At 40.9% G+C, this 26,973-nt stretch overlaps 1 protein-coding gene across 1 annotated transcript in view; it reads left to right on the top strand.

Annotated features, from left to right (window-relative positions):
* Positions 1–26,973, top strand: part of LOC137378182 (transcription elongation factor A protein 1-like) — a 42,523-nt gene that overhangs the window by 11,012 nt on the left and 4,538 nt on the right. The window contains exons 4-9 of the mRNA XM_068048345.1: positions 1,141–1,228; positions 2,725–2,852; positions 11,620–11,676; positions 13,099–13,253; positions 17,015–17,161; positions 26,790–26,861. Coding sequence (XP_067904446.1) covers positions 1,141–1,228; positions 2,725–2,852; positions 11,620–11,676; positions 13,099–13,253; positions 17,015–17,161; positions 26,790–26,861 — 647 coding nt within the window. The remainder of the gene's footprint in view (positions 1–1,140; positions 1,229–2,724; positions 2,853–11,619; positions 11,677–13,098; positions 13,254–17,014; positions 17,162–26,789; positions 26,862–26,973) is intronic.

Here is a 26,973-nt window from a genome sequence, read left to right as displayed (position 1 = left end):
AAGTGTACAAAAGATATGCTAGAAAAGCTGTCCATAGGTATGAGCAGCATTCAGGTTTTGGATGGATTTGAGCTATTTGGCATCAAGGTCTTTATCACAAAACAGGTTCAGGAAGGTAACTTGGAGGGCCCAAATAATACTTGCATAAAATACCTGGGTTTTGTTGTAGCTAAACTAATCATAAAAGTAAGTTATAACCAAATGCTCAAAATGTAAGCATAAGACTTTAGCGGGCCCCCTCTGACTATATTTAAATGGCTGATTTTCAGCAGCTAAAATGGTTATTGCTGTGAAGTGAATTAATTTGATTCATTTATAATCTCTAAAATTAACAAAATAATTAAGAATTCTCAGTATATTACATACTTATGCTTTTTGCAAATTGTGAACTGTTCAGTTACTCTACTTTCAGCATGCTGTGCCTTAGTTAATAGTTGAAATATTCTGTAGCAGGTTATCCATAAGATGAGGAATTTGTGCTGTAAATTACTTGATTTTTAAGGATGCATTGTGGTAAAGTATGTATTTGGAACAGGAAAGCCTAGGAGGAGTGCTTTCAGTAAATCCTTCTCTCATTATAATTCCATTAAAACAAACACAATCTTGATCGCTTCAATTTAATCAGTCATTTTTGCTTCAAAAGACCTGTCATCTTGGACTCTTAAAATCAAAGCTGTTTTGTTTTTACAGAGGTTATGGGCTTAGATTGAGTGCAACATCATTGATTTGGAAATCATATACTTTGTATTAGCCTGGTTGTTGATTTAAAGATACTTGAGACAGGAATAGTTATGTATTTGGCTGACGATATGTCTAAATCTTTAATTAGATGCATGGGAATTGCTGTACGCGCATAAAAAGAAAAATTCTGGGACTTTCTCTTCTGTAACAGAAATTTACAACTAAAATTATTCCCAGATATTTGGGTAGAAAATGTCTTTGAATGTTTGGTTTTAGTAGTCATCTTTTGACTTAAATATGATCAGGGCACAGATATAGTGGAAGAAATATTTAACCTTTTGACACTTCAATTACATGGTTGTGATCATCTCTAGCTTAATAATTATAAATATATTAAATGGATGGTATGGTAATTTCAAAGTACTGTAGTTAATGTTTGTCTAAACTGATGCTTTGCAGATGGCCCAGCAGGAGACAAAGCTGCTGAAGACAAGAAAAAGGAATGTTCAACTTCCTCAAAAAACAGTTCAGACTCAACAGAGCAAAGGTCATTTTAGAGCATTTTTTTAACATTGTTAATTACCTCCCTTAATACATACAATTCCATTAAACTAAACAGTTGCTTGTATATATCTCTCTGTTCAGACTCCTTGGAGGTAATTTCTCTGACTTGATTACCCTCTGTAAACTTGACATCGTCCAAATTTATGCTGCCTTTGTCTAACTTGCACCAAGTCTTGTTACCCATCACCCCTGTGCTTGCTGACCTACATTGGCGCCCAGTTAAGCAATTCATTGTTTTTAAAAAAAAGTTCTCATCCTTGTTTTCAAATCCCACCATGCATTCACCTGTCCTTATCTCTGTAATCTCTTCCAGCCCTACAACCCTCATATATCTGCATTTCTCCAATTCTGGCCTCTTGAGCAGCCAAAATTTTAGTCACTCCACCATTGGCCCTATGCCTTCAGCTGCCAAGATTCTAGGCCCTAAAATTACCTCCCCAAATCACTCCACTTCTAAATCTCTTTATCCTTTCAGATGATTCTGAAACCTACCTCTTTGATCAAGCTTTTAGTCATCTTCCTAATATTTCCTTTTGTGACTTGTGTCTAATTTTATTCACACTCTTTGGTAGTGCCATGGTAATTATTTCTAGTTCAAAGGTGGAGGTGTCGTCGGCGGCAGTCTCTCATTTGCATGTTGGGTTCAAATGCAAATACTAGGTTTCCTCATTCAAAACCAGTTAATTGTCTAGAATGTTGAGTCTTCCTGAATTTTGAAACATGTGAGGAATATTCAAACATTGCCACTTGGTTATGTTGAGGAATGAGACTAAATATAAATTTGATGTGTAACTATGAGTATGAGAAAATACGAACGAATTAAAATTTTAAATTCACTTGAACTGAAATAGTGATTCACAAGCGGATCTAAGAGGTTAGCTAGATTTGTACCACCTTGTCCACCTCCACCCAACCACCACCGATGCACAGTAGCAGCAATGTGTACCATCTACAACATGCATTGCAGCAACTCGGCACATCTCCGTCGACAGCACCTTCCAAACCCGCAACCCCTACTCTCTAGAAGAAGGGCAGCAAACGCATGGGAACACCACCATCTGCAAGTTCGCCACCAAGCCACACACCATCCTGACTTGGAGATATATTGCCATTCCTTCACTGTCGCTAGATCAAAATCCTGGCACTCCCTTCCTAACAGCCCTGTGGGCATACCCGCACCAAATGGACTGCAGCAGTTCAACAAAGTGGCTCACCGCCAGCTTCTCAAGGGCAATTGGGGATGGGCAGCAAATGCTATCCTTGCCAGCATGAACGAATAAAAAAAAAAAATCTGAATAACCTGTTTTCTATGCTTGGGCAACTAAATTTGAAAAGCATTAATATTTTTGATGTTTAAGATATTTGCCTGGAAACAGGATGGTATCCTATAGATCAGACCAGTACTGGCTACACATCCTTTGAAAATTAGTGCTTTTACTGAATAAACAACTCCGTTAACAAAACCTCCATCTCTTCTAGCTCTAGTAAGAAAGAACCAAGGACACCCACTACTCCAAAGATGACCACATTCCCACCAATTCCTGTTACAAGTGATACTGTTCGCACCAAGTGTAGAGAATTGTTGTCGGCTGCTCTCCAAACAGACAGTGAGTAAAATGTACAGTAAACTCTTATTCTTTTACTTCAACTGAAGCTGCCAAATCGCCTTCATTGCCAAAGCAGCCTTGAAGAAGCCTTGTTTTCTCTTTTTTTTTTGTTTCAACATTTCTTTTGACCTCAAATATTCCTGAGGAGGCTATTCAACATCCTGGACAGGATACAGAGAAAAGGCTGTCAAATGATGAAAAGTCCCTCTCAGCTCTAGCTTCCAATCACTTTTCCATCAAAAGCTTTTTCTTTTGCCTTTCTCTATTATCAATATGACTAAGAGCAATCTCCTCTGAAATTTCCTGTCTCAATTCTGAATGTCACTTCCTGCTTCCCAGCTGCTTTGAAATTGAGTCTTATTGTAGTCGTCTCATCTAAATTATTCATTCCCTGAACCTCAAAACCATGAAACTACTTTCCTCCCCAAGCCTTCCCTTTCTACAGGCTTCAGGCCAAGTGTCAGATTGGCTCAGCCGTTGCACTGTTATCTAAGTCAGAAGATCATGAGTTCAAACCCCATTCCACTTGAGAACATAATACAGAACTGAGGGAGTGCTGCACTGTCTGAGGTGCCTTTTTGAATGAGGCATTAAACCAGGGCCCCATTTGCCTCCCTCAGGTGGATATAAAAGATCCTCTGTCACTAATCAAGGGATACGGAGATAGTGGGGGAAAAATGGCGTAGAGGTGGATCAGGGGTTGTCCAACCTTTTCGGGTGGAGAGCCGCATTATGATCTTTGCTCAGTCCAGTGGGCCAGTGAGAAAATTTAGAAAGGTAAAGGCATTAAAAATTTATCTTGCTAATAAAACAGCAAATGTGCATTTTTGTGAAGAAGCTTTACATTAGAAGACTAATTTAATGACTTACTTTCTCGTCACTATATTGAAAAGTTACATACCTGGCATTACTTTTGCTTGCATAAGTAGTCAATTTCTGTCTGCTCATTTGATGTAGCAATGCAGAATATTCTGGATAGATGTCCATCTTTCAGGAGAGACCTTGATCTCTCCCCCCGCGCTCTGTGTGTGTCTCGTTCTCTTTTTTCCCCGTCCCCTCCCCTCTAGAACTCGGGGACACAGATCAAAGTTTTGGGCAAATGATGCAGGGGGAGTATTAGGAAGCACTTTTTTATGCAGCGGGTGGTAATGACCTGGAACTCATTGCCCACAAGGATGTTGGAAGCGGAGAGGAATCGAGAGGAAGTTGGTTGGTCACCTGAGAGAAATAGACGCAAGGCTACAGGGATTGAGCCAGGGAGTGGGACTGACTGCAAAGCTCCGTGGAGAGCTGGCATGGGCTCGATGAGCTGAATGGCCTCCTTCTGTGCCGTAGGTAAATGACTCTCTGTCCCCCTCTCCTCCCCCCCTGACCATTTCTCCCTCTCCCTCCCCCCTTCTCCTTCTTCCTCTGACCACCTCTTGCTCTTCCCCTGCCCCTGTCTCCTTCTTCCTCTCAGTCCACCTCTTGCTCTCCCCCCCCCCCCCCAACTGTCTCCCTCTTCCTCCCCCACCGCAACCCGCCGTCTCCCTCTTCCTCCCCCACCACAACCCGCTGTCTCCCTCTTCATCTCTTTCCCCCCACCCCCCCCATCTTTTTAAAAGAAAAGTCAGAACCCTCCGGAAAACCCCGAGTCTGTTGTGAAATGGCTGTTATTGATGTTAGCAGCTGTTGGCATGAAACTAACAGCGCGATGTTTTTAAAAGGCTGCTTTGTAAGAAGAAAGTAAAGGGACATTTCTAATCTGTAGTCATGGTGAGGATGAGGAACGGCCCCAGGAACAGTTTACATCCGAGGGCCGGATGTTGGACAAACCTGAGGTAGATGATCAGCCATGATCTGTTTGAATGCCAGAGCAGGCTCGATGGGTCGAATGGCCTGCTTCCATTTCCTATGATCTGACTGACATTTAACTTTTTAAAAAAAGATTATTTGGTGGTTTATTTCATTGCTGTTTGTGACTCCTTTGCTGAGTGCAAATTGGCTACTGTTTTTCTTTGCATTATAACTGATTACATTTCAAAATTATTAATTTGCTGTGAAGAACTTGGGATATCCTGAGGATGTGGAAGGGGTAATATAATTGCAGATTCTTTTTTTTCTGAAAAAGAGGAGCAGGCAATGTTCTTGGTGTCCTGTCCAACATTTCTTCCTCAACTGTACCTAAAACACATGAACTGGGTGTTCAACTCTTCCTTTTTGTAGGACTTGCTGTGCACAGATTGGCTGTTGCATTTGCTTAAATAGATAGTGACCAGATTTTAAAAGTAATTAAGTTTTTGAAGCTATATAAATGTAAGATTTGTTTTTCTTTTCAACCCCAAGTTGCCCATACCTACTTGGTAGTTCTAGATTTGTTATTTTTACCACTTCAACAAAGAGTGTCCTACTTTATTAGCCTTGATCTTTTCATCTCAATAAAAATGGGGATGTGAGGAAGAACTTTTTTACACAGCGAGTGGCAATGAGCTGGACCTTGCTGCTTACAGGGATGGTGGAAGCAGAGACAATTAGTGATTTCAAAAGGAAATTGATGGGGACTTAAGGGAAATAAACATGCAGGGCTGTGGGGATGGAGCGAGGGAATTGGACTGACCCAGATTGCTCCACAGAGAGCCAGCATGGATTTTAAGGGCCAAATGGCCATCTTCTGTGCCATAATGACTATGACATGCATGACTTGACACAGGAGATGTAATTTATTTTTATTACCCTATCTTCCCTATTTCCTCAACCTCAAAACCATGGAACTATCTTTGCTAGGTATGTACTATTTGCAGAACAAGGGAGTATGGATGTGCCTGCTCTGAAACCTTCACTAATAGGTTGTTTGGATGTCTCAGAGCTATGAACTCAAACAGTCTAGTGGTGGTTCTCCCATTAATTTTACTGCCTGTATAGGGGAGCGCCAAGCCTTCAGTTGGTACCTTCAAATGGTGCCACTGCTGTTATAAGCAACTCAGCAGTGTCGAGCAAATAACTTCTATTATACAGTTGGTCTGGAGGTATTGTGCCAGAATTTATTCAGTAATTCTGCATTGGTGTAACTCCATTGTGTACATTTCAAAAGTATATATTTTAACATACCTCCTGGTACAAAATCTTCATAAATTATGCAATTTTTTCCCAAAAATAAGGACCAGTTATTAATGGTTATGTGAATGGAGTAATGTTACAAAAATTACATCATCGCATGCCCTACTGGTTCATGCCAGTGCTTGAGCCTCCTTTCACTTCTCCTCTTCAAGTTGTATCAGAATAGCCTTCTATTCCTTTTTTTGTGTTTATGTAGTTTTCCTTTAAATGCATCTGTTATTCAGCTGAACTATACAAATCTACATTGCTTATTAATGGAATTAATTCATCTCCTGCAGCATTGTATACTGGAATCCAAACCAGGTGTAGTCTTCAGGTTAAGTGAAGCTAGAGGCTAGGCTATAATTGGACTGGGGTTCACAGATTAAATGCAGTTCCTAATTTTAAAATCATACATTCTGTCCTTATTTTGATATTTCCATTATAAATTCTTATGTTCACATGTATAATGAAAACTGCTAGTCACACTGCAATCGCACTACCTTTCCAGTGGTGTCATTGCAGTTCTTCCACTGCCAGGAGGATGTAATTAAAGCCTGACGTGTGTAGACAGATTCCATTGCAGTTTTGGACATAAGTTAACGTTTCAGGTCTGTGACCTTGCCTCAGAATCAGATTCTGATGCAAGGTCAACAGACCTGAAACATTAATTCTGGTTTCTCTCTCCAGATGCTGCCAGACCTGTTGAGTGTTTCCAACATTTTCTGTTTTTATTTCAGATTTCTAGCATCTGCAGTATTTTGCTTTTTAAAAAAAAAAGTTTTTCCTTGCAACGCCTCCGGCTCCTCTGCCAATCATCTTAAATCTATGCCTTCTGCCTATTGACCCTTCAGCTAGTGGAAACAATTTCACTTTATTTACTTTTACCTAATCCCTTCATGATTTGAAACACCTCTTTCAAATCTCCTCTTGGCCTTCTCTGTTCTAAGGAGAACAACCCAAGCTTCTCCAGCCTAACCACTTAACTGCAATCTTTCATCCCTGGAACTATTTTATTAAATCTCTACGATAAGGGATAAACTTACTTTTTGTGACTGCTGGAACATGATTAGCTATGTACCTTTTTAAAAAAAAAATCCATAAATTTGATAATTGTACTGCTCTCTATAATCAGTGCTCTTTCTAATTAATCTGTGAACATGTTTTATTTGATTACTTATAAAGAGCACTTCGTGTACTGCCCTTTATTCACTGGAGATATTTAAGGGCAGGGGGATAGACTGAGTGGCTGAGGCAATAATCCTAAGGAACCAGGCCTCTGAACAGTGGTTGGGAGAGACACATTGGCGAGTGGGGTGAGGAGCAGTGCTATCATGGATTACCTGACCACAGTTGCCATTTGCCTATCGACTAGCAGGTGGAGGATGTTGAGGGACAATGGCCTCGAGCAATGGGTAATGTCCAGACCAGACACACAGTTGAGGTACGTAATGGCCAGGGGCAGCTGAGAATTAAATGATAATTAAATAAAAGTGAGGGCATGGGGGTTGGCGAGGCTTAGCCAAAGGAGAAAGAGAGAGAGAAAAATATGGCAGAGTGCTCAATGCATGTAGCACTGAAGCATGAGTGGCATCCTCACTGGCAGTCCCTACTCAAGTGAAACAATGAGAAGGAGAATATGTAATGTTTAGGTCTATATTCAATAAATCAGTGTAAAATTTAAATGTTTAAAAAGCACTTGGCAATATTCAGCTTTTTGAAAATAGATTTCAACAGAGCTCTGAGCATGCTATCAGTGTGACTAATTTATGCAGGTGAAGATATTAACTGCAGGCATAGGAAATTTTAATGGGAGAAAGTTGACAAAAAGCATGACAAAAAGTCAAGAGGTGCAGAGTGGAAGTGTATGCAGATGCATGTTTTTAAAAATAAATCATAAGATTGTCTCATGAAAATGAATAAAATAAACTTTCTGGAGTGGGTGACACACATTCATTGCTTTCTTGACGTAAGAGACTTTTAAAGTAAGCCAAATTTCCTGCAAATTTTCGCCACCACTGTAATGGTCTCCTTTCCCAATATCAAATTCTAAACACAAGCCATTAGTTTGCTCTGGTTTCGCAGGCACTTAGCTTCTCTTCTTTTCTGGACTCTTACTGTTAAACCCTATGCTGCGGATAGCAATTAGGCTACAAGGATTAGTTACTTGCACTGTATTAGATGCTGTACTGCCTCATATTTATAGATCTTTGAGTTAGTAATGCTGTGATGTTCTCAGTACATTGAGATCAATGGATCCTGCTGCAATGCCTGCTATTCTTAGTTTCTCCACAGAATGGCGCTGTTTTCTCAATTTACAAATTTCTTTTCTTAAAAACAGTACGGCAGGTCAGTCAGGCAGCATCTGGGGACAGAACAGACAAGTTAATGGCATGGATTTTGTGGTCAGTGGCGAAGCGACGGCGCTTGCCACTGACCTCGAAGAAAGCTGCCCACAAAGATCTAGCGATCTCTGTGATATGGATTTCACCTTTCCTGACGTTAATTTGAATCTGGCACCAAGTCAAAGAGATCTCCAGGCGTCCAGCAACAGTGATGTCATCAAGCAGGGTAAGCAGCCAATCACATTGATGAATTCTCAATGGACCCCCAAACCAGGAAGTAAAATGCACTGACTAGCCTTCACTTCTTTTAATAAACTATGCATAGAGCAAAATAAAGATTGGGACATGCATATCAGAAGCTAAAATATCAAACTTAAAAAAAATATATTTTATATTTAAAAATAGGAAGTTTTATCTTGGAGAAATTTGACATTTCATAGATATAAAATTTGTTTTCCAGGGCCAGAGAGGTTGCTAAGTAGTAGTTATGACTTGGGTGCCTAAAAACCCAGTTACACCTCATTAATAAGGTGTAACTCTTTTTCAGGGTAGTTTTAAACAGTGATATTACAGCAGGAAAGGGGCTGTTCTCCAGTTCAAAGATTCCTGAAGATTGCCATCTGTGGGGACTTCAACAGTGCACCCTGTGGACGAGCAGGGAATCACTGATAGAAGCTTCTGGATTTCTGCGTTCAGCTGCACACGTGCAGTCGACAGAAGTTGATGTCAATTTCAGAAGAGTAATGACAGTGAACGCTGACAATTTTGCCATCATTTCAACTACAAAATTCTTGTCGTTGTTTCAGGCATATTCTCTCCACAAATGTTGCTTTAACAGCTGAGTCTTTCCATCATTTCCTGTTTTTCTTACAGATTTACAGCAAGTACAGTTTATTTTTTAATTTCTATTCTTGTTCCAAAGATGGCACTGTAACACATCTCAGCCTGTACAAAAACAGAACTAAAAGGCACATAATTTCCTACAAGCAACTCAGCAAGGCCATGAGAGACTCACTAGCAATGTGATCCGACCTCTGTGATCCTTCTCCAGTGCTTCTCCTAGGTTGTCCAGCTGAGTGGAACTGCCCTCGCCTGGTTCCATTCTTACCCATCCAGTTGTAGCCAGAGAATCTCCTGCAATTGTTTCTTTGTTTGCCCCTGCACTGTTAGCTCTAACATCCCCCGAGGTTCTACTGTTAACTCTTCCTATTTCTTGTCCACATGTTGATGTTCGGCGACATCATAAGAAAATGACATCTGGTTCCACACATACAGTGATGGCATCTAGCTGTATCTCACCATCGCCTCTCTCAACCCCTCCACTGCTTCTGTGTTATCTGGCTGTTTGTCCAATGTGCAGTCCTGGATGAGCTGTATTTTTCTCCAATTAAACATTCGGAAGGCTGAAGCTTTAGCTGTAAACTCTATTTCCTAGCCACCAATTTAATTTCCCTCACTGGCCACTGTCTCAGGCTGAACCAGACTGCTCACAACCCCAGTGTCCTATTTGATCATGAGCTGAGTTTCTGACCCTATATCTTCTCCATCATAAAGACCTCCTACTTCCTCTGCCCTGTCTCCACTTACCTGCTGCTGAAACCCTCATCCATGCTCCAGACTTGACTATTCCAATACTTTCATAGACAGCCTTCTATCTTTCACCCTGCATAAATGAGCTCATCCAAAACACTGCTGCCCATATTCTAATCTGTACCAGATTTGCTGACCTACATTCCAGTCCACCAGTGCCTCCGTTTTAAAATTCTCATCATTGTGTTCAAATCCCTTCATTGCCTTGACTTCCTCTATCTGTGCAACCTCCTTGAACCCTACAATTCCCCAGGAACTCTGTTTCTTCAGCACTTGACTTTTGTGCATCCCACACTCCCTTTGCCTCATCATTGATGGCTGTGCCTTCAGTCAGCTAGGCTTTCAGTCAACTAGGCTCTAAGCTTTGGAATTCCCTCCCTAAACCCCTCTCCTCCAAACTTACCCGAACTGTTTGACCTGGCATTAGTCACCTGACTAATATCTCCTTTGGGTATGTGCCATTTTTTATCATATGCTCTTGTGAAGTGTCTTGAGACTTTTCCAATGTTAAAGCCACTGTATAAATACAAGTTGTTTATAAAATTACTTGGTTTCTGGTGCATTCTTCTAAAGACAAAGATTTCCTATTTCTTAATTATGATGAAAATGTGAAACCAGTGACCAAAAATGATTAGTTTTTATGGAGGCTCTCTAAACCATTATAAGTGTATAGTTATTTAAATAGACTACTGAGATGTTTTATAGAAATTCAGACAATGAAATTTCAGTTACTGAATGTTTCTTGGTACAGTATATGTTTTGAGTTGAGGGTACCTTTGTATTCATGTAAGAGGAATAAGAAGTTGCTCTTGTGCTTTATTTTAGTAACAATTAGCTAAAAGCAGTTTTGTTGCAATTGTTTTCCTCTCACAATATTGCTACTAAATGTTGTAATCAAGCATTATAAATACCATGCTCTGCTCATTCTAAAAGTTTGAAGTTAGCATAATGTAGAGGAAAAGAACAACTTTGAGATTCTGGTTCTGAACAAAACAGTACAGTAGTCCCATTACAGATTGGAGCCAAAAAATAGCAATTATATCATTTGAATTTAAAAGAGAGAACAAAATTCACTAGCATGCTAGCAACATGATTTGTATATGAGAATACAGACATGTAACAGCATTTCAGATGGAAACCAGTGTTCTACAAAATAAAATAAAAAATTGGAGGTTTTTATTTGGGCACAAAATGTGATTTAATGTTAACATATTCCATTTTGAGATGCAAAGGCAAAATACTGTGGGTGCTGGAATTCTGAAATAATGGGATTTATATAATCTGTTAAATGGGACTTTGAGAAACATATTTATATGTTGCTGTACAAGGCTATGAATTTCATTTTGTTGGCTGCTGAAGGTTTTTGACTAGTCCCCACTGTTTCCCAGAAAGACTGGATCTGGCTTGATGTGAGAACAGATGATTCTAAATGAATCCTGTGAGCCAGCATGGTTTGCAATAACAGTACAAAGAGTTGTACTTCAGAGGCACAAGTGTATTATTTTAGTCAAATAAATGTTCTAGTATTAAATAGTAATATTTCTAAGACTATTTGGATTACAGGTGTTAATTGTAAGGATTGCTGAGCATGAAACGAGTATTGATATTTTGGCATGAAAAAAATGTATCTGTGGTCTAGATGCAAGACCATTTGAAATTACCAACTTCTGTTATGCTGTTTGATTCTATGTATTTACTGCTGAACAGGACAAGTTCAGAACATTCAGCTTCTGACTTTAATTGCATCTCGATTGCAGATGATTATGTTGCAATAGGGACTGACTGTGACCATATGGCAGCACAAATTGAAGAAAATATCCTTTTTTTACGTGAATATTTTTTGCACAGATGATGGCCATTAGCTGCCCTCTTAAAAACAAACACATTTGTTTGCTGGATGTTTAAGTGGTATTGTGTAACATTCTGTCCTTTCATTTCTGTAGTGACCATGGAGCCACAGTTCAGAACTGCCCATAATTCAGTATGAGCTGAAACAGATCGGCAATCTCACTCAACAAGGCAGTGAAGTTATTTGGTGTAGGAGGTGGAGTGATGATTAACGCACATTGTTGAAGTACAACAGAGAGAGCTTTACTGTGTATTGCCATTCTGTAACTGAACTGAGAGTGCTATATGCTAACATTAGGTGTTCAAAGTGTAACCTTTCTCCATTCCCAGTGCTAGCATTGCTCATCTTGAGTACAAAAATACAAAATTATGTACTTAACAGAAATGTGCATTGAAATTAAGAAGTAGTTTTGGTTTCTTTTGCAGCAATAAATTTATAATGGATGGGATGTGTTCATCCAATAAAGATATAGACTGTTTGGAGTCCTCATAGTATATGTTGATTGTAGTTTCTCTTCTGCAAGTGTAAACATTAAAGATCAGATCCTTTAAGTTGATTACTATGCAGTGGCGCAGTGGTTAGCACCACAGCCTCACAGCTCCAGGGACCCGGGTTCAATTCTGGGTACTGCCTGTGAGGAGTTTGCAAGTTCTTTCTGTGACCGCGTGAGTTTTCGCCGGGTGCTCCGGTTTCCTCCCACTGCCAAAGACTTGCAGGTGATAGGTAAATTGGCCATTGTAAATTGCCCCTAGTGTAGGTAGGTGGTAGGGAATATGGGATTACTGTAGGGTTAGTATAAATGGGTGGTTCTTGGTCGGCACAGACTTGGTGGGCCGAAGGGCCTGTTTCAGTGCTGTATCTCTAAATAAAATAAAATAAAATGCAAGAAAAGTAATGTAATCCAATTACTGGTTTACATAAAAACTGGAGCGCTCTGTCAACCTGTGCAAAGTTGGGAATGATGTGGTGTGGGTGGAGGTGGTAATGTAACACTCGAGTTTTAATTCTAGGAAAAATGTTGGATGCAGAGCTACAGCTAACATATATTGTAAAGCTTTTTTTTTTGGAGGGGTTGTGATTTCCAGCTTTTATTTCTTGCCCACCCACCACCACCGAAGCCATTAACTTTATTAACTGAGTTGTCAGAGGAGCTCATAAAAGAATAGCTGTAAAAGAGTCAGAACAGAAAGGATAGTCATAGATGATTTGGTCTTCTAAGCCAAAAAATTAGAATAAACAGAGATTTAGTGATTTCTGTGACTCATTAAGTCTTGGACCAATGTTCTTTTGGAATTTGACCCATTTTCTGTGGAGTTAAACTAAGATGAAAATATTCATTCATTGTTATATCTGAAATTTGGCTATGGCTCCTTAATTTAATTGATACTTGTATTCCAAGAGATGGGCAATACAGATATGAAATACAAAAACCGAGTGAGAAGCAGAATAGCTAACTTAAAAGATACAAAGAACCCCAACTTAAGGAAGAATGTTCTCTGTGGAAATATTTCAGCAGAACAGATTGCAAGAATGACTGCTGAGGTAAGGCAATGTTATTACTATGATGTTTTATTTCCCAAGTAGACAAAATCATGCCCCTCTTCGAATAATGCAAGGACATTTACCAGAATCAATGTACCAAATAACAACTGTCAACATAAGCTTCGTAGAAAATACTAAACAGTTTTTCTTAACACTGAGGATACTAAAATTGTAAAAAAAAAGTGTCTAACACATTAGTGCTAAATTCATGAGCTATAATAGTCAAGAATATTTTCCAATGGATTTTGTTTTCCTTCTAATTGCCTAATATTACAGAGATAATTACAGACAAGTGATGCTATTCTTCTAATCTAGCTCATCCTTTTATAGAAACAAGATGCATTTATGATCAAATCTATCACTAGATGTTGCTGTCAAACTATAAATGGTGTACTAAAATATTTAATTACTAACTTATAGTGTTGCCTTTATGTAACTAAATTTTATAGAATGTGTTGGGCTATTTACAAATTGGAGTTTAGTGTTTTAATTAAAATATTTTTCAGTTTCATTGTAATTTTAGTAGTTTAAATCAATAATATAAACATGCATAATTGAAGCTAAATGCATATAAACAATTTTAAGCAAAGAACAGTTTTCGTGATTGTGATGTTTCTCTTTCTCATGCACCATTCAAAAGTTTTATGAAAGATAGTCTCACACCAGACCAGGTGATTTTTGGATGTTATTCAGGTCTTCCCAGACATCCAAATCCACAGAGAGATCACACAGGGCCTACATTATTAGATATTCATAGTAATTTGCCAATGTTGTCTAAAAAGTTTTGATATCAAAATAGTTGCCAGTTTTATTTTAACCAGGGCTGCTGTTGGCAATATGTTGATATTTCATTATAATTATTGGGGAGGACACTGATTTGTTTAACATTACTTTTGTATAGCATTTATAATGCTTGAGGGAGTTTTGTATTTTGCAGGTGTAGTCTGCATTCTGTCACATGCTAAAATTTGAGGATATTTGCTGATGTTTTGAATATATTCTCACTGCTGTTCTATTAAGTGATTTTAGCTAGTTCCCTCAGAGTTCCTTCATGTATGAAGGACACTGTCTTTACATTACACCCCAAACACAGAGCTGACTTAACAGGCATTAAATTATACCTTTATTCTGATATTTATTTCCTTAGCCCAGTGGTACCAATTATCACCTCTAGGTCAGAAGGTTGTGGGCCCCGCTCTAGAGCTTGAGCATAAAATCTAGGCTGACACTTCACTGAGTACTCAGGGAGTGCTGCATTGTCTGAGATGCCATCTTTCGAATGAGACATAAAACTAAAGCCCTATTTTCCCTCTCAAGTTGATGTAAAAGATCCTGTGGCACTATTCAAAGAAGAGAAGGTGAGAGAGTTCTGCATGTCCAAGCCAATATTTATCACTCAACCACCAACACTTATCTGGCCATGTATCTCGTTGCTGTTTGCAGGAGATTATTGTGTGCCATTTGGCTGCTATATTTCCCTACACTGCAACAGTGACAGTGCTTCAAAAGTATTTTATTGGCTGTAAAGTGCTTTGGGATGTTTTGATGTTATGAAAGACCATTCATAAATGCAAGTCCTTTATACTCCTTATACTTTACAAATGTATTTGAAAATTATACAGTAATAGTCTCGAGTTGCATATTGAATTTGCGATTATAGTTAAATTATCCTCCCTCCCACAAAATGCACGTGCACACATCCTAATCCATACAAATTAATGCTGTCATTCTGAATCTCTCCCATGTCTTGCAGTCCACTCTCTTTTTGTTTTGTATATTTTTAGTTCCTACGAATCACAGTTCTCCTATCTCCTGCCTTTTGTACTTTCTCTTCACTTCTGTTGTGCTGCACCATGCTGTTTCCCCTCTGGATATGATTTGAAATGTTGAATATGCCATACTGAGACTATTAAGGCTGTTCACTCTGTACAAGTTGCATTCAATTGCAGATTAATCCATTGCTGGATACTTGGACATAACCTGCTTTTTCATTTTTTAACACTTGCTGTGCCCTTTTTTCAGGTGCTTAATGTGGGGCAGTTAGTGGGGGTGGAGGATGAGGTTGTTGGAGCCAAAATCACTAATCTTCGTATGGTTATATCCTGTACCAGAATGACGTTAGAAGTGTGTCTGATGCCATCTTGGTTCAGGCAATATGTAGGTGTCCCTGGACTGAAATGTGTATTAGGGCCATTATTAACACATACCAGCGGACCTAATGTCTTTTTCATGACCCTAATACGACATTTATTTTCCTTTAAAACTGGTGTGCTGCATAGGGATGACAGATTGGTGTCCTCAACTTGCCAGAAATATTTCTGGCTCCGAGCATGCTGATCATTTTGTGCCCAAAAGCAGGCCTAAAGGAATTTCTCCCTCACTTTCTTTTAAAGCAATAAAGCCAATAGCCAGGTACTTCAGAATTGCCAACTAGGATGATTTTAAAAAAAATTTCCTTACCATTATGGGGCTAGATTGCTATCACATCTAAACCAGAAATGCAATATATAAAGAGTGATTTGGTGTTGAAAGCATTTGCTGCAAGAAATTTACAATACACTAAATACTTAACCAATATTTCAATTCTTCTGTGTGTTTTTCCTTTTGAAAATCGGCTGTGACAATCAAAAGATGTAGTGATCCCACTACGCATGTTGGAGGTGACACCATTTTGAATTTTGCAACCCTGACCTCATTGTGATTTAAAAGGTGGCTGCCGTGTGATTAAGGTGAAGTAGAAATATAATTAAGATTTAATCTATCTTGAATAGGTGTAGAAAGGTTAAATTATACCCCTGCTATTCCCAGGCAGTGAAGTTCTTAAAGGAACTTGCTGTTACTTTGGTAAATTTCATGTGGGAACTAGAATAGAAAAGGACTATAATGGTTTGAAAAATTGGTTCTCATTCTGGGCGGAAATATGTAATTTGATTACAGTGGACCTTAAAAAGTATTAAAACCTTTAAACTGTTTGGATCCTGCTCGTGCCTGAAGCCACCACATTTGTATACTGATCGCATTACCCGTCTATTCTTATGTGGAAATCTGACTAGAAACATTGATTTTCTTCCCCCTCGCCTATGTCTCAAAAAGCTCCAAGCCAAATCTCCTGTATTTATTCAGCCAGTTGCACTTGCAGCATATCTCATATCTCAGAATCTACTACCTCTGATCATCACCCTGGCTTTTATAATCATATCAAAATGGATAAAATGCAGTGGTCATCTCACATCTGAAATACATTGGGCCTAAAAAACCTGTTAATTATTTTAGAATTGAGTAACTTGGCAGCCATTTTAAAGTGGTTATATATGTGCTGGCCAGTTAACAGAGAACAGTCTGTATTAAATACCAGTAATCAAGCAGTATTGAAGAGAGAGCATTTCTTGGGCAGTAGCAGCAGGAACAGACTGCAGTTACGGTTCTTGGGTCAGCTGGATGCTGAACCACACGAAATTGCTCCTTAATGTGCTCTTAACCAACATCAGCTGCGTGGTTTCTTGGTGTGCAGAGACTCCTGAATTGGTAGGTCTTAACAGGGCTGAAAATCGACAATGAAATTAACACAAATTCTACCAGGTAGGAATATTTACAAAAGCACATTTTGGTATTCTGTAGTTTGGAGGTATAAAACTGTTTATATTGGAAGAATATTTTTTTAAAAACTCACTTGGAGCCTTTTTTGTGAGATATTTGAAACCCATGTCACCTCGGCTCAAAAGTTTTTATGCAATATGACTTTTCTTCCAACAAAAATAAAGGAAATGGCAAGTGACGAACTGAGAGAGATTCGGAAGGCCTTAACAAATGAAGCTATCAGGGAACACCAGATGGCCAAGACTGCTGGTACTGAAACTGCTCTCTTCACTTGTGGGAAGTGCAAGAAGAAGAACTGTACTTATACACAGGTAAGGGTGATGTCAACGCATGAGGGCTGTGTATTGCTGCATAAGTTGTGCAGAGGGGCTATTAAATTGGGAGAGCAGACCTGGAACCATTTTCTTTCAGCCTGCAACTCAGTTTTTAGTAAACTGAAATACTTGTGCCCTTTTGTGCACTAGTCTAATTAAGACCTTGGATTTGATGATTTTCGTGAATACAAAGGACAATTCTGTGGTATTCTACCACAATCTGTAACCTCATAGCCCAGCATATCCCTCACTCTACCATTACCATCGAGACAGGGGACCAACCCTGGTTCAATGAAGTATGTAGTCGAGCATGCCAGGAGCAGCACCAGGCATACCTAAAATGAGGTGCCAACCTGGTGAAGTTACAACACAGGACTACATACTTGCTAAACAGTGAAAGCAACATGCTTTAGACAGAACAAAGCGATACCACAACCAACGGATCAGATTAAAGCTTTGCAGTCCTGCCACATCCATTCGTGAATGGTGGTGGACAATTAAACAACTAACCCAAAGAGGAGGCTCCACAACCATCCCATGTTGAATGAAAGCAGAACCCAGCACATCAGTGCAAAAGACAAAGCTGAAGGATTTACAACTATCTTCATTCAGAAGTGCCGAGTGGATGATCCATCTTGCGCACATGCCTGAGGTCCCTAGCATCACAGATGCCAGTCTTCAGACAATTTGATTCACACCACGTGATATCAGAAAAAGGCTGTGGGCCCTGACGACTTCCCAGCTGTAGTACTGAAGACTTGTGCTCTAGTACTAGCTGCACATTTAGCCAAACTGTTCCAGTACAGCTAAACACACGCATCTACCTAACCGTGTGGAAACTTGTCCACAAATGTCCTGTCCACAAAAAGCAGGACAAATGCAATCTGACCAGTGACCACCCTATCAGTCTACTCTGAATGATCAGCAAAGTGATGAAAGGGTTCATCGACAGTGCTGCCAAGTGGCACTTACTGAGCAACAACCTGCTCACCGATGCTCTGTTTGAGTTCTGCCAGGGACACTCTGCTCCAGACCTCAATACAGTCTTGGTCCAAATATGAACAAAAGAGCTTAATTCCAGAGATGAGGTGATAGTAACTGCTATTGTCATCAAGGCAGCGTTTGAGGCAAAATATACTTAATGGCACAGCTCTAAAGAGTGTGCAGGAACAGAGGGACCTGGAGGTGCATGTGCATAGTTCTTTGAAGATGGCAAGACATATGGAGAGAGTGGTTAATAAAGCATATGGGATCTTTGGCTTCATAAGTAGAGGCATTCAGTACATAAGCTAGGAGGTTGTTCTGAACCTTTATAAAGCTCTGGTTAAGCCCCGACTGGAATACTGCGTTCAGTTCTGGTCACCAAACTTCAGGAAGGATGTGAGGGTTCTTGAGAGGGTGCAGAAGAGATTTTCCAGAATGGTTCCACAGATGGAGGATTTTAGTTACAAAGTTAGATTGGAAATGCTGGGCTTGTTCTCCTGGGAACAAAGGAGATTGAGGGGAGATTTAATAGAAGTGTACAAGATTATGACGGGCTTAGATAAGTTAGACAAGGAAAAACTGTTCCCATTTAAAAATGGTACAAGAACTAGGGGATACAGATTGAAAGTTTTGGACAAAAGGTGCAGTGAGACTATGAGGAAGAACATTTTTACGCAGTGGCTGGTAATGACCTGGAACTTGCTGCCCACAAAGGTGGCGGACTTGGAAGGCATCAGTGATTTCAAGAGGAAGTTGGATGGCCATGTGAGAGAAATAGACTTGCAGGGCTATGGGGATCAAATGTGGGAGTGGAATTGACTGCATAACTCCTTGGAGAGCTGGCATGGACTCGATGGGCCAAATGTCGTCCTTCTGTGCTGTAGATGTCTCTAACTCTAACGGACTTTGGCATCAAGGAGCTTAGCAAAATTAAAATCAGTGGGAGTCGGGAAGACTTTCCACTTGCTGGAGTTATACCTAGCACAATTGGAAGGTGGTTGTGGTTGTCGGAGGCCAATCATTTCAGTCCCAGGATATCGCTGCTGGAGTTCTTCAGGGTAGTGTCCTAGGCCCAGCCATCTTCAGGTTAGAAGTGGGCATGTCCGCTGATGATTGAAGTGTTCAGTACCATTCACAACTCCTCAAACACTGAAGCAGTCTGTGCCCACAAGACGTGGACAACATTGAAGCTTGTGCTGATAAGTGATAAGTAACATCTATGCCATTACCAGTGCCAGGCAATAACCATCTCCATTGAGAGAATTGAACCATCTCCCTTGACATTCCACGGCATTACCGTTGTTGATCTCCTTACTTAAGGAGGGATATATTGCATTTAAAGCAGTTTGGCGAAGGTTCATTAGGCTGATTCCTGGGATGAAAGGGTTGTCTTATGAGGAAAGGTTCAGCAGGTTAGGCCTATACTCATTGGAGTTTAGAAGAATGAGAGGTGATACTGAAACATGCAAGATTCTGCTGGGGCTTGACAGGTAGATGTTGAGAGAATGTTTCCCCTTGTGGGTGAATCTAGGGGGCACAGTTTAAACATAAGGGGTCTCCCATTTAGGACTGAGTTGAGGAGGAATTTCTTCTCTGAGGGCTGTTAATCTTTGGAATTCTGTTATCCAGAGGGCATTGGAGGCTGGGTTATTGAATATATTCAAAACTGAGTTATTGATTTTTGATCTTCAGGGATTACGGGGCAGACAGGAAAGTGGAGTTGAGGCCACAATCAAATCCGTCATGATGATATTAAATGGCAGAGCAGGCTTGAGGGCCAAATGACTGACTCATGCTCGTATTTCTTATGTTCTTATGATCTTATGAATCCCTCACAATCAACATCCTGGGAGTTAACATTGACCAGAAACTTAACTCGATCAGCTATAGAAATACTGTGGCTACAAAAGCAGGTCAGAGGCTGGGAATCCTGTGCCGAGTAACTCCCCTCCTGACTACCCAAATCCTGTCCACCATCTACAAGGCACAAGTCAGGAATGTGATCCGCTTGCCTGGATGAGTGCAGCTGCAACTACACTCAAGAAGCTCCACACTGTCCAAGACAAAGTAACCTGCTTGATCAGCACCCCATCCACCCTCTTAAACATTCACTGCCTCCAATCTACAAGATGCACTGCACTGGTACACAGTGGCAACAGTGTGTACCATCTACAAGATACACTGCAGCAACTCGCCAAGGCTCCTTCCAAACCAACCTACAAGTACAAGGGCAATCAGACACATGGGAACACCGCCACCTGCATGTTCCCCTCTAAGCCACACACCATCCTGACTTGGAACTACATCGCTGTTCCTTCACTGTCACTGGGTCAGAATCCTGGAAGTCCCTTCCTAACAGCACTTTGAAAGTACCTACACCACATGGACTGCAGCAGTTCAAGAGGTGGCGTGGCTCACCACTCAAGGGCAATTAGGGATGGGCAATAAATGTTGGTCTTGCCAGTGAAGCTATGTAAGTAAGCAGGAATGAATTTGAAAATTTTTTTTTGCTATGTTCACTTTTCTCCCTCCTTTCAATGCCGATTTGCATCAAAATAAGTGAAACTCTAGATGAAGAGGCTCTTAGATTGATCTTGTAAGTTTTTACATTTATCATTTTTAGTCAAGTTTTCTAAACAATTTCTTCATTTGCTAAGTTTTTATTATTCTCTTTCCTCCCCCCACCCCACAAAAAAAAATTGTCTTTTTTCCAAGCTTGTTCTTAAAGCATTTTCATGCACTATTTCACACTTGAGGTAGCACAACATGAAAGAAGGCAAGCCAGGAAGATAAACAGACTCCAGACCTTGGCACACCTGCCTACTTAATACCATGGACAACTGCCTCAGCTTGTTCTGGATCGACAGGGCAGAGCTTTACTATCTGCTTTGAGGATGCCTTCAGTCAACTTGCAGCATAGGAATAACACTACCAGAAGTCAGCAAAGACATGAACTGTTATAGCCATTCAGTACTGCAGTATTGGGTATTGTGATGCCCAGGAAAGGATTGAATAGATGACCAATGTGTTGATCTTCATCGCCAGCACTTGCATCTCCTTTCCCTGGTTAGAATTTTGCAGCTATCCAATGACACTGCACTGATGCATTTTCTAAGTACAGTGGGTGTCTGTGCCTGTCATTTGCCCATTGTGAGTGTCAGAAAGGGCCATGTTTGTATTATTATGCATGAGGCTGTTGGAAAATGTGAATGTGATAAGCTTTCAGTTGTATGTTTCATCTTGTGCTCTGCTGAGGTATTGATACGCACTGAAAGAATTGCAAGGTTTTAACATGGATGAACTACAAACTAAACAGATTAATGACTTTGTGGCTTGAAGTTTCAGGCCATTTATCTGTTATACAGTACTTTTGGTTAGTTCTACTTTGCTAAGTTTCTTAGTATTCCCTCTTCTCATGCATCTGTTCCCAGGTACTGTTGCCAGTATTAAGCTGGGATGCAGCCTTCTACCAGGCATGGTTCTTTGGTGTCTTGGTGAAGTACCAGAAAAGTCAGATTTTTCCAAAGCCGCCTCATGACCCAACCATGGAATGGATTTATGGGTGGCTCCACTCTGACATTTGCCCAGTCTTTTTGTGTGTTCATATTGACCAAAACTGATGTCCTAGGGGGAGTATTTGCTAGAGTGGTTGGGGAGGGTTTAAACTAAAATGGCAGGGGGATGGGAACCTTTGCAAGGAGTCAGAGGAGGGGGGATCAAAGACAAAAACAAAAGACAAGGGAATAAGAAAAGTGATATGCAGAGAAATCAAGGGCCAGAATCAAACGGACACAATGAAAAATAGTGGGAAGAGGACAAGTAATGTTAAAAAGACACTCCTTAAGGCTTTGTGCCTTAATGCGCGGAGCATTCGCAATAAAGTGGATGAATTAATTGCGCAAAAAGATGTAAACGGGTATGATATATTCGGGATTATAGAGACATGGCTGCAAGGTGACCAGGGATGGGAAATGAACATCCAGGGATATTCAGTATTTGGGAAGGACAAGCAAAAGGCGGCGGAGTTGCATTGCTGGTTAAAGAGGAAATTAACGCAATAGTGGGAAAAGATATTGGCCAGAATTTTACGCTGGACAGATGGGAGCCAGACTCCGTCATAAAAGTCGGTGCCGATCCCACTCCCGCCTAGCCTGGGGATCTGTCCTGTATTTTACGGATCCCCAGGCTTTAATTGGCCCGAGACGGGACTTCCACCCACTTGAGGGAGGAGGTCCCGCCTCAGTGAGCTGCCGGCCAATCAGCGGGTCGGCATCTCTTAGTCTCACCAGTGCCACCGGGAGCGGTGGCCACTGCTGAGACTGCAGCCCAGCCGAACGAGGAGGCCGCAATGGAACCGGGACAGAAGGTAAGTTCGGGCAGCCTCACCAGGGGAATCGGTCATGCCCTGGTGAGGTTAGGGTGGTCGTTTGGGGGCAGGGGGGGCGTCGTGTTGCCGGGGTGGGAGGTGGGGGCGGCCCTCAATCGGCCACCCTGTGCCCGATTGCCAGGCCCCCCCGGGTGCGGAAAAGCCGGCAGCTGTAGCTGGGTGGTCTTTCACGTCCCCGGCACACCCGCTTGCCACGGGCAAAATACCTGTGGAGGTGGGCACGGGCCCTTAAGTGGCCACTTAAGGGTCTTGATTGGCAGGCGGGCTGTCTCTCACCCCTCGCCAACACCCCCCCCCCCCCCCCCAACCAACGTAAAGTTGGTCGGAGGCGGAATTGGGGCGGTGAGGCCTCCCGAAGCCTGCCGCTCAATTTTACGCCACCCCTACGCCACCATTCAACCCGCTGGGGTGGCGTAAAATTCCTGCCGTTAACTCTGGCGATGTGGAATCTGTGTGGTAGAGCTGAGAAGCACTAAGGGGCAAAAAACGTTAGTGGGGGTTGTATATAGACCCCCAAATTGTAGTGGTGATGTTGGGAATAGCATTAAACAGGAAATTAGAGATGCATGCAATAAAGGAACATCTGTAATTATGGGTGACTTTAATTTGATTTGCCCAATCTATATGCAAATTAGTCACCGTACCATAGAGGAGGAATTTTTGGAGTATATATGGGATGGTTTTCTGGACCAAAACGTTGAGGAACCAACGAGAGAACAGGCCATCCTGGCCTGGGTATTGTGTAATGAGAGAGGAATAATTAACAACCTAGTGGTGCGAGACCCCTCAGGGATGAGCGACCATAATATGATAGAATTCTTCATCAAGATGGAGAGTGATGTAGTTGATTCTGAGACAAGGGTCCTGAATCCGAATAAAGGAAACTATGAAGCTATGAGGCGTGAGTTAGCCATGACGGATTACTTAAAGGGGTGACGGTGGGTAGGCAATGGAAAACATTTAAAGAGCGCATGGATGAACTGCAACAATTGTTTATCCCTGTCTGGCGCAAAAGGAAAATGGGAAAGTTAGCCAAACCATGGCTTACAAGGGAAATTACAGACAGCATTAGATCCAAGGAAGAGGCATATAAATTTGCCAGGAAAAACAACAGTCCTGAGGATTGGGAGCAGTTTAGAATTCAGCAAAGGAGAACCAAGGGATTGATTAAGAAGGGGAAAGTAGAGTACGAGAGCAAGCTTGTGGGGAACATAAAAACTGACTGTAAAAGTTTCTATAGGTATGTGAAGAGAAAAAGATCGGTGAAGACAAATGTAGGTCCCTTACAGTCAGAAACAGGGGAATTTATTATGGGGAACAAAGAAATGGCTGACCAACTAAATGCATGCTGTGATTCTGTCTTCACAAAGGAGGACACAAATATCATACCAGAAATGTTGAACACAGGGCTTAGTGAGAGAGAGAGGAACTGAAGGAAATCAGTATTAGTAGAGAAATGGTATTGGGGAAATTGATGGGATTGAAGGCTGATAAATCTCCAGGGCCTGATGGTATGCATCCCAGAGTACTTAAGGAAGTGGCCCTAGAAATAGTGGATGCATTGGTGGTCATTTTCCAAGAATCTATAGAGTCTGGAACAGTTCCTACAGATTGGAGGGTAGCTAATGTAACCCCACTATTTAAAAAGGGAGGTAGAGAGAAAGCAAGGAATTATAGACCAGTCAGCGTAACGTCGGTAGTGGGGAAAATTCTAGAGTCCATTATCAAAGATTTTATAGCAGAGCACTTGGAGAACAGTGGTAGAATCAGACAGAGTCAGCATGGATTTACAAATCTACTAGAATTCTTCGAGGATGTAACTAGTAGAGTTGATGAGGCGGAGCCAGTGGATGTGGTTTGTTTGGACTTTCAGAAGGCTTTCGACAAAGTCCCACATAAGAGATTAGTGTGTAAAATTAAAGCGCATGGGATTGGGGGCAGTGTATTGTGATGGATAGAAAATTGGTTGGTGGACAGGAAACAAAGAGTAGGGATAAATGGGTCTTTTTCCGAATGGCAGGCAGTGACTCGTGGGGTACCGCAGGGATCGGTGCTAGGACCCCAGCTATTCACAATATACATGAACGATTTAGATGAGGGAACTAAATGTAATATCTCCAAATTTGCGGATGACACAAAACTGGATGGGAGGGTGAGTTGTGAGGATGATGCAGAGAGGCTTCAGGGTGATTTGGACAAGTTGAATGAGTGGGCTAATGCATGGCAGATGCAGTATAATGTGGATAAATGTGAGGCTATTCACTTTGGTAGCAAAAACAGGAAGGCAGATTATTATCTGAACAGCTATAAACTAAGAGAGGGGAATATGGAGCGAGACCTGGGCGTTCTCGTACACCAGTCACTGAAGGTAAGCATGCAGGTGCAAAAGGCGGTAAAAAAGGCAAATGGTATGTTGGCCTTCATAGCGAGAGGATTCGAGTACAGAAGCAGGGATGTCTTGCTGCAATTATACAGGGCCTTGGTGAGGCCACACCTGGAATATTGTGTGCAGTTTTAGTCACCTTATCTGAGGAAGGATGTTCTTGCTATAGAGGGAGTGCAGCGAAGATTTACCAGACTGATTCCTGGGATGGCGGGACTGACGTATGAGGAGAGTTAGAGTCGGTTAGGATTATATTCGCTGGAGTTCAGAAGAGTGAGGGGGGATCTCATAGAAACCTATAAAATTCTAACAGGACTTGACAGGGTAGATGCAGGCAGGATGTTCCCAATGGTGGGGGTGTCCAGAACCAGGGGTGATCGTCTAAGAATACAGGGTAAACCTTTCAGGACTCCGATGAGGAGAAATTTCTTCACCCAGAGAGTGGTGAGCCTGTGGAATTGGCTACCACAGAAAGCAGTTGAGGCCAAAACATTGAATGTTTTCAAAAAGGAGTTTGATATAGCTCTTGAGTCTAAAGGGATCAAAGGGTATGGGGCGAAAGCCAGAACAGGCGACTGAGTTGGATGATCAGCCGTAATCATAATGAATGGCGGAGCAGGCTTCAAGGGCCAAATGGCCTACTCCTGCTCCTATTTTCTATGACCATTCTTTTGGCCTCACCCAACATTTCATGCACCATGCATACAGCTTTTGCAAAGGCTGAAAATTTCTGCCCCCTCCAACATTTTATCCCCATCTATGTAGTTAGATGTTTAAGTAGCCACTTGCCTTAAATTTTAAGTAGCAAGCCTTTATGGACTGTGTGCTTCCAACATTCTTTGGTGCTTACTTCATTACATTTCCCACGCAAGCCTCAAGCTGTCCAGAAAGCATATTCAAATGAGATCCTTGTGCTGGCTTTACATCATCATTCTCTGTGTGAGATTTACACTATTATAGTGGTTCCAGTGATTTTCTTTTAGCCAGAATCACTGAGTCAGCCCGATTTTAAATACTTTCTGGACTGAATGAATCAAAAGAGCATGTAACTGTAGTAACAAGAATGGTATTGATGCCCAATTTGTTCAACAGTTTATTTTTACGGTCTGCTATACTTGCTGTACAAGTAAAACTTACTGGTCCAATTCTGTAGATATCAAAGGTAATTGTAGCCTAATATTATTTAGGTTATTCACCAGAATTTCTGTATGTTATGCAACCATGAAAGAAAGTTGAGATCAGTGGGGTAAATGCAATTAGGGCTACGTGGAGAGTAAAAGCTGACTTGTTAGGACTGTTTCCATATTCTAATTTCTACGTATTTGAGTAAATCCTTGCCCAACCAAATGAGCCAGGTCCTATTTTTAGTTTGTAATTATTTTCAGGTCGGCTTTAAAAATTGTTTTATTCTTCAATTTTTTTTAAATAAGGTCAGTGTTCGACTAAAATTTTTCAAAATACTTGAAATAAAAACTTCAATTTTTTATGGAGAAGCCTTGGTAGATTTGCTAAATTATTCTCAGTTAGCATTTATAAATGTCCATTTAAAGTTCAATAAAACTCAATAAAGAAGTAACCATCCTTGTATTCTGTACTGATATACATTTTTTTTCTTTCAGTTCATTCTAGTTTATGTAGGCCTTACTGTGGGCAGAACACTGTTTTGATAATGTTCTGCTTCCAGTGGTCCAGGAATAAAATGAGTTCTTCAAAATGAGTTGAGAAAATAGATTTTCTGTCGAGGTTGCAATTCACATCTTTGACAAGTAAAAACTGATTTGATCTCATCAGTTTTATCACTTATGAGAACTGAAATGTTGCCCTTTATGAAAAAGGCCATTTTATGATGTATCCTTCCTCTCTTTGTCCAGGTTCAAACACGGAGTGCTGATGAACCCATGACTACATTCGTTTTTTGCAATGAATGTGGTAACAGATGGAAGGTATGTTTTCATATTATAGTCGTGATTTTGTAAAATATGTGGAGCATTACATACAATGATTTATTAGAGCTCTCTTTGTGAGTTAATTGATTGCCATACCAGGAAGGACCCA

This window comes from Heterodontus francisci, chromosome 16 (genome assembly GCF_036365525.1).
Source record: "Heterodontus francisci isolate sHetFra1 chromosome 16, sHetFra1.hap1, whole genome shotgun sequence".
In the NCBI taxonomy this organism is placed as follows: domain Eukaryota; kingdom Metazoa; phylum Chordata; class Chondrichthyes; order Heterodontiformes; family Heterodontidae; genus Heterodontus; species Heterodontus francisci.
The sequence above is the reverse complement of the archived record's forward strand: the minus strand, read 5'-3'. Positions and strand labels throughout refer to the sequence as shown.